The sequence below is a fragment of the Mycetomoellerius zeteki genome, unplaced genomic scaffold (assembly GCF_001594055.1).
Source record: "Mycetomoellerius zeteki isolate Tzet28-1 unplaced genomic scaffold, Tzet1.0 scaffold112, whole genome shotgun sequence".
Classification (NCBI taxonomy): Eukaryota; Metazoa; Arthropoda; class Insecta; order Hymenoptera; family Formicidae; genus Mycetomoellerius; species Mycetomoellerius zeteki.
Genome location: NW_017256040.1, coordinates 595,527 through 603,552, shown reverse-complemented (window position 1 = coordinate 603,552; position 8,026 = coordinate 595,527). Strand labels below are relative to the sequence as shown.

Below are 8,026 nucleotides of genomic sequence, written 5' to 3'. Positions count from 1 at the left end.
GTTCGCGATATTCTCTTCTCGGTTATTGCGAGGAGCATCCGAGTTTCGCGTAGAAAGAACGCGACGCGCCGCTCGTTGGACGTTTAACTTCGGCGTATAACATCGTATGAATGGCGCATCGCCCCGTAATTACACTGCAAAATTTACGCCGGCATAAATTACGCCCAGTGTGTCGACGACCTGGCGAGCAACGTCATATCCTAACGTTGACGGCCGTTTTCACCTTGCAAATTAATAGCGACTCCTACCGAGAGTATCTCTCTTCTCACTCTTTATCCCGTTTTTATTTTTCTCTTTCTCTCTCTCTCTCTCACAAACACATACACACATATACAGTCTTTTCTTCTCTCGCCATGCAGCGTGAATGAGCGTCAACAGGACATTTTTGCGCGCCGAATCGTACGATCGTTCATTCGCGCGAGCTATCAATTTAAATAATTTGTTCGGCTGCGAACATTAATCTTGAATCTAATAAACAGCGGCATTGGCAGCGCCCGTTCCAATTCCACCTCTCGCTACGCGTTAATAAATGTGACATTTACATGATAACGGGCAGTAACGATCGCGCGGATAAGGTTTGCGTTTCTTATCTCGCACGACATGTCGTTAATATTGTTGGCACTAGGTGATTTAATAAACAAATGTATTAGTAGACCTACAACCGATGAAAAAAAAAATGTATTTTTGCACATGTAAAATACCGCGATTCAGGAGACAACCTTATGTAATGTTCGCAATCGCGCCATATATAACTTTTGCTTTTTAATTGCATTTACCGCCTTTTGAATTCTTAGGCAAGAATTCTCTATGCTTAACAAAATTTTAAAAAATGATATAAACGTATGGTTTATATCCACTGCAATATTAATGTATTAACTCCACCTTAAACGATCTATAATTTGTATCAATCTTCAGGATAGAATATCATTCACAATTTTATACCGTATATTTAGATATGTATTTTGGTGTATATTTCATATATTTTTTGACTGCTTAAATACTTTCCGTATTACACAGCACTTAAAATTATAAATAGGGTTCTGTCGTGAATTTTGACACGAATTATATAGGTTGCCCAAAGTGGACTTTATTTTCTTGTTATTGCAATATTGCGTAATGTGCCACCTGCTTATAGTGGACGTCCGCCACTTGGAATGATGTCTTAATGATCCATCACGTGAAATAATGCGGCGACGTATTCACACAGAAATTGAGCAAACGAAAGTCATGCTAATCTCGATATACATAGCGAGCGACAGGGATCTCAAACCTCGACAGGTTTGAGAACTCAGAATCGCTTGGCACCTTTAATTTCCTGCAGCGGCGGGCCTGTAAACCAGTTACCTGAAATCTCGCCACTTTACTCTTTACACTTTACAGATATTATATATAGTGAGAACTACGAATTAGATACACATTTTACTCTGTATCTTAATAATTATATATCATTATAGATTCAAATATATCATTATATCTAAAGATATATCTGGACGAAAGTTAAAATGTCTCAAAAATCAAATCGTCAAATGTAAAAAACAAACAATAAGATATCACTTTTTAATTGGACTTTAACAAAAATTTCATTTCAAGTTTTATTATCACAGAAATATATACTTACAGTTAAATACTTTTTAAGTTCAACTCCAGCGCACATTTTTCAGTAGATTGTCATTAAAGTCATTAAGAATGTAAGATTGAATTAATTCTGTTGCGAGCCATGTTAACATTTGTTATATTTCAAGACCATTCACTATGCTGTCGGGGTAAGAGGGCATAGCATCCCTGTTCATCTCTAAGGCATCCCTATGAGAAGTACGTACAACGAACGCGAAGTACGAACACGAGGCCGCGCGTTCACCGGTTCGGCGAGGGTCGGCGAGCGTCGTAGAGTACCGCTCCATTACTCCTATTCGCTCGATCGTGGGACGTCCCATCGTCCAGCGGCTGGTGCGGGGTCGTCGGTGCTAGGTCTAGGTGCCACGTGGTGGCGCGTACCCCGGGGCGAAATTTCGGTCGTCGTCAGCAAGCGTGCACAAACGAGAGATCTCTCTCTCCCGCTCCATCCACCACGGCGCACCTTCTCTCCTCCCTGTGCGTACCTCCTTCTGTCTTGCTCCGTCGCTCCTTTGCCGGCGTTTGCCGGGACACCCGGCCGGATGGTAGGGCAGAATACTAAGGTAGTGTATCGCGGTGGTAGTAGTAGTAGTAGCTCTCGGTAAGAGCGCACCGTAGCACCTCCCGTTTCGTCCGCGGCCACACGGCTCTTAGGCTTTACTTTCGTACATCTCGCCGACATCCTCGTCGCTCAGTCGGTCGACCGCGACACGGAGGCCACGATCAGCTGTTTCGTACCGGTCTCGTCGAAGGATCGGTGCGAACGCCGCACCGTCCTCGGTTATCCCTTTCAAGTTCCCTCCTTCATCGTTTCCCCTAATTTCTGAACGAGCCATTACCCGGGATGGAAAACGCGAAATAATTTTCAAATAGCATATTTCGAACAGCAGGTTGCAACTCCTAGGTCGAGACTCTGATTGATCAATCTGTCATTTTATTTATTTACAAAAAATATGGGAATACAGATCGGTTAATACGATCACAATTGAAATAAATTTAAGTGTGATACCATGTGTCTGGAAGATATAAAAATTGACGTTGAAAGAATATCGCGATTGTGAAGCTATCACGTATTGCGTGAACTATAATAGCAATGGTGATCGATGAATGAGGTATCGTACGACATCGTTCGTTTATAGTGTAGAATATTTCTATTTTCTTATGTTTTTTTTTAATTTATAAATGTGATGTTTTTTTTCTTTTCCTCGCCTCTCTACTTTCTACTAAAATTTTATTAGACTTTACTTCAAATGTTTTGAAAGTCTCATGCATAAAAAAATGTTTCGAAAAACTCCTTTCTAATCCTTTATATCCATTTCCCGCGGTCTCTCGTTCCGAAAATATACGCCTCGTAACCTTGCGAGCGAAAACGGTGGTGCACTGCGTCATCAGTGTGACTTGATGTGCCCGTCCCGACGTGGTGTGCAGTGTATTATCGCGCGCGCGGATGTGACGGCCGACGAGGAAGCGGGTGTAGCACGACCGGACGGAATTCCGCTTGCGTTATGTCATGTGTACGATGACGAAGAAGGATCCGAGTTGAGGTGGCTCTCGAGACGCGCGAATTTCTCCGCGGAGAGTGCCGATTGTGCATCGCCATTCATTCACGGAGCCGGCAAACTGGAGATCCTGGGGATGTTCCCGCCGCGCACGGAGGCGCCGACAGCCGACAAGCTGACGTTCTGCTACGCGCCCCATGTCGACATGGCCACGGTCATCGAAGTCGAGGTGCGATCCCCGCTTTTTCCTGGCACGCGGGCGATACCCTTCCTCCTTCCGAAGTACTTCTCGATTAAAAGCGCCGCGTGTTACGTGGAACTACGCGACTTATAGGTTCTGCTGGAACAAACTCCGCTCGAAATTAAACAAGGGGAATAACATTTCGTCATCTACGTATGCGTTTACGTGAATTATCATTAGCAAAAGGTTCTTTACGTGTTATCGTAATGTACTGTTGAGCGAATATAGGTCAAAGTGCGTAAATATATGCAGCAATTACCTTTTCACTATATAGCGACTATGCAGATACGGCGGTTGCGTATTTTTAATCGTACGCACATTCAACGTTAATGGGTACCCTGTCAAACTTTAACTGATATTAATGCAAAGTTAGCGGTAATTATTGTGTGCTCTTTCTTGAGGGCATTTCGCCATTAATTTCTTTCTCCCTTTACTTACCTCACGTTACTTCTCGCAAGTGCTTGTCCCGCGCGCATGAAATAATTTACATCTTTTAAATTCACAATTACTTTGTGCAATTTTCAACTCGTGTCTTTACTCATCTTCCATAGAGGAATAGCAGGAGTTTACACCTCCGCAGTGCGCATTTTTATCTTTTATATTCTCGTACAATAATTCTTATGCAATAATATAAGAAGAGAAATATAATAATAATTATCATTCGTGTTACATCGATTGCAATTACATACGCTGTGTCAGTATAATCCTTTCTTAGAACAACTACAACTACCAAAGTTGTCAAAATGACTGGTTTGTCCACAACATTTTTTCCACAAATTTATAATGGTATCTTTTGAAATTTTCCATAACTTTTGTTGCAATATATAAATGACAAAATGGGATTATTTTCCTTCTTCATCTCTTTTTTAAAGATATATATTTTAAAAATAGAGTATTATATAAGAGAGAGAGAGAGAGAGAGAGAGAGAGAGAGAGAGAGAGAGAGAGAGAGAGTACTCTAAAAGATTTTAAGATGTGATTCCTCACACATATTCAAGATGAAACAACTTTATATGACCATATATCCGAATCGGCTTAGTTTCAAAGATATATACTCTAAATCTGAATCAGTGGATAGTCACTAATTACCCAGTGACATACTTAGCACTAATAATCAATGAAGTTCAATTAAAAAAGGAAGAATGTTCAAGCATTATGTAACTAAAATACTGATATTTGCATGTTAATTTCGATCTTCCAATTCCATATGTATTGAATTTATGCACTAAAACAAGATTAGTTAGATCACATAATAAAGATCAGGTTAGGGATCTCACATTTCATTCACTGATTACCAGTGGCATACTTGACACTGATATCAGTGATTATCCACTGATTCAGATTTAGAGAGTATATATTGAGTTAAAGTTGAAAAAAAATTTTGTTTTTTCTAAAAATTTCAAAAATCACTCTGGTTATTTTGAATTTTGATATATGTTCAAAATTTCGTCAAAATAACTCGAGTGATTTTCCAAATGTTTAGATTTAACTGTCATCACATTCATGTTCTCAACACACAAAATATAATTTAACAGTACTTCTCTTCGATAAATTTTTTTTCGCTGGCAAAAACAAATCGTTTACTAACGAATTAAGATAAGCATTGACTTTAAGCTTGACGAAAACGAACAAGACGAATTCATCACACGTGTAACTCGTAAACATTAATGTGACAATATAATATTAATTTTATAATATTATACAATTTCAATGTCGTCATATTTAATAACGCTATAAAATTTTTCACACTTTTGAGATGCTTTGTGTCGATACGTATGCAGTGGCCATTAAAATTAACTTAAACACATCGATCGTTGTCCGTGACCATACACCTTGTATATTTTTCTTGGAAATTATTTGCGCCTAATCTCCCATCGTGTAGTTTCGTCATGCGAAGGGGCCGGTTTATTGGTTATTAATTGTACACGTGTCATGTGTAGCAACGCTTTCTCCAATCTTTTTTTCAGGAAAGTTCGGCCGTGCTCTTTGTGAAGGAGGCTGCCGCTTTTGCGGATTGTTCAGCTTAAAATATCACACACGCCCGATATCACCGATACAGAATTCCCACGTCATGCTCATACATCAACGATTTCTCCTCTTCCCTCACCTCCTTTTCGCGGAACAACGTTACGATTGGTATCGGTTTATTTGGCAATGATCCTGCGACAGTGTATGGTTTATACGACGTTTCAACTTTGTAGGCGTAAGAGAGTACGGCAACGATTCGGCACACCTGATTAAGAGCGAGTACAAGACAAATACATATTCGACATTTAAAATACACATTTTCGACTCTCGACTTTCCTTCCTATCCTTATGTTTGCCTTCCATCATGAGTATCTATGCCATATGCGCGCAGGGCACATATACAAATAACTACGTGTCTAACTGCCTACGCAATTTATTGTAATTTGTGCTGTCATATTTTAGAATATATAAAATTTACTTTAAAAAAATTTTAAGTTTTAATATCTGCAACCTTCGTCTAGAGCAATGCATTTGTCATAATATGAAAAATTATTAAAAATTGCGAAGCAAACGTGCCATTTCTTCTTGCAACATACAATGATAGCGCTTTTTTATAAAATACATTCTGACCATTAATAACAATATATGTAAAATAAAGTAATTACGTCTCAAATTAGGAGAGACAGACTCAAATTTTAACTCTTTGTCCCACTTTACAACGAGTCCCAAATTTGATTTAAATTAAGGATAATTATGATTGTCCCCCCTTCTGTTAAGTACATTTTTTAAAGATAAAATATGATCTCGTAACTTGAGATGCGTTCTGTTTCACGCATGGTGCACATGATATATTATTTTATCCTTGTTGTTTACCGAATATTAAAGAAAAATAAAATGATACAATGTATATAGAATGATACAATACATGCGCATCGTGCATGAAACGAAACGCATGAGCCTTGATGTACAATAATTTTGTTGTGATCTTATGTTATACATGAAGTATTAGTTATTATTAGTTATTTACATGAAGTATTAGTTATTATTAGTTATTTACAAACATAATAATATAACATTGTTCATATGTGTTTCATTAATAATTATAAAAAATGTTTATCTATTAAATTTAATTATGATGATATATTGATTTTTTTTTTTTTTTTTCTTTCCCTTCTTGAGGAGTTGATCACTTTGATGCACGCAATTGCGATTTATATCTTTTGATGTGTAATAAACTGACTTATATAATCCATCGCAACGTTGCGCTGAAGTTTCAAGCTACGATTTCGAAAGTCTAATTTAGCAGATGATCGAGTAACAACGATAAATTTTACTTCTTGTCGATTAGAAGAACGTGCTTGCCTTGAAACATGAAACTTTGGATTTTTACAACATAGTATATTTTTGGAAGTTTTTTAAAATTAATAAAAGCATATCTTTCGCGGAACTAATGATCAATAAATGATCGGGTTAGTTACATAGCAACTACATATTTACATACACATACACTGCATGCACGCACACACAGAATGTAGCACGTATAAAGCTTGTATATGACAATATAAAATATTTTTGTACCAATAAATATAATTAAAAAATATAAATATAAATTGATGTGGTAAATAATGAAAATATAGACGATTTATTATTTTGCGAAAAGGACGTTTCATAATTTGATACATTTTGTTTATTTGCTATGTGTGTGTTTACGTATATATAATATTTATTATAAGATATTTGAATATCTTCTTTTATTTTTGTATGACACGTGCTTCTAATTATTTTAAATATGTCTTTTATAATCAGCACAACATATAAATGAATACAAATAAAACGTAAAATAATTCGTGAATTGTCGCTTTTTATCCTTTAACTTTCGTCAACAAACGTGTAGCCACGGGCCGGGATGTTTACGAAAAATCCAGGGCTGGGTAATGTTTAAAATAGTTCCATTTTAAATGGTTTTTGGAAAACCATTTTCACTTTACATTTGAAATGGAATCTTGTCTATCATTTAACCATTCATAAAATAGGTAAATGGTTTTTCTATGTTTTCACAAATTTTTCCTAGAATTACATTAACGTATAAAAAGAACTAAGTCCCATGATTAGTCGAAGATTTTTATAAATATTCAAATAAACTGCAAATTAAACTGTAAAGAGAAAATTAATTCCAAATAGTCCATAAATATTGATTAAATATCTCTTAATAAAAAATGAATGTTCCTGCATTATGTAAAATACTATATACATTTCTAAAAATGTATATTACTCTTAACATCTAATTTTGACTGTAACCGGCGCTTTTCATATTAATTTGATTTATTCAAGTAAACGTTTCTGTTTCCAAATTATAATATTAAAAAATTTAAAATATTCCCGTGAGAAATACTTTATTTATAATATTGTAGTCAAGGCTTCGAATTACGTTGAAAATGGATTTCAAACGTAAAATACTTTTATACAATTTATACCATCTTGGCGGAAAGTTTTTACGAAAAACTATATAGATTGAAATAAGATCTTAGAAATTCTTAGTTTTTCGTAGATATTTGTAGTGGGACGTAAAGTAGTATTTGTTTGAAAAACCAACAAATCCTCCGCCCACAAACAACGTTTTACGTCTTACATTTTACATCTTACATACGAATACCTACGAAAAACTAGGGATTTTTGAGACAAACAAATCTCACTTTATGTCTCA

General features: G+C 36.3%; 1 protein-coding gene across 2 annotated transcripts in view; it reads left to right on the top strand.

Annotated features, from left to right (window-relative positions):
* Window positions 1–3,015: 3,015 nt before the first annotated feature.
* Window positions 3,016–8,026, top strand: part of TfAP-2 (transcription factor AP-2) — a 75,393-nt gene continuing 70,382 nt past the window's right edge. Inside the window, exon 1 of one of the 2 annotated variants that reach the window (XM_018454714.1) lies at window positions 3,016–3,342. In XM_018454714.1, coding sequence (XP_018310216.1) covers window positions 3,016–3,342 — 327 coding nt within the window. The remainder of the gene's footprint in view (window positions 3,343–8,026) is intronic. The other variant, XM_018454722.1, reaches the window with a different exon arrangement.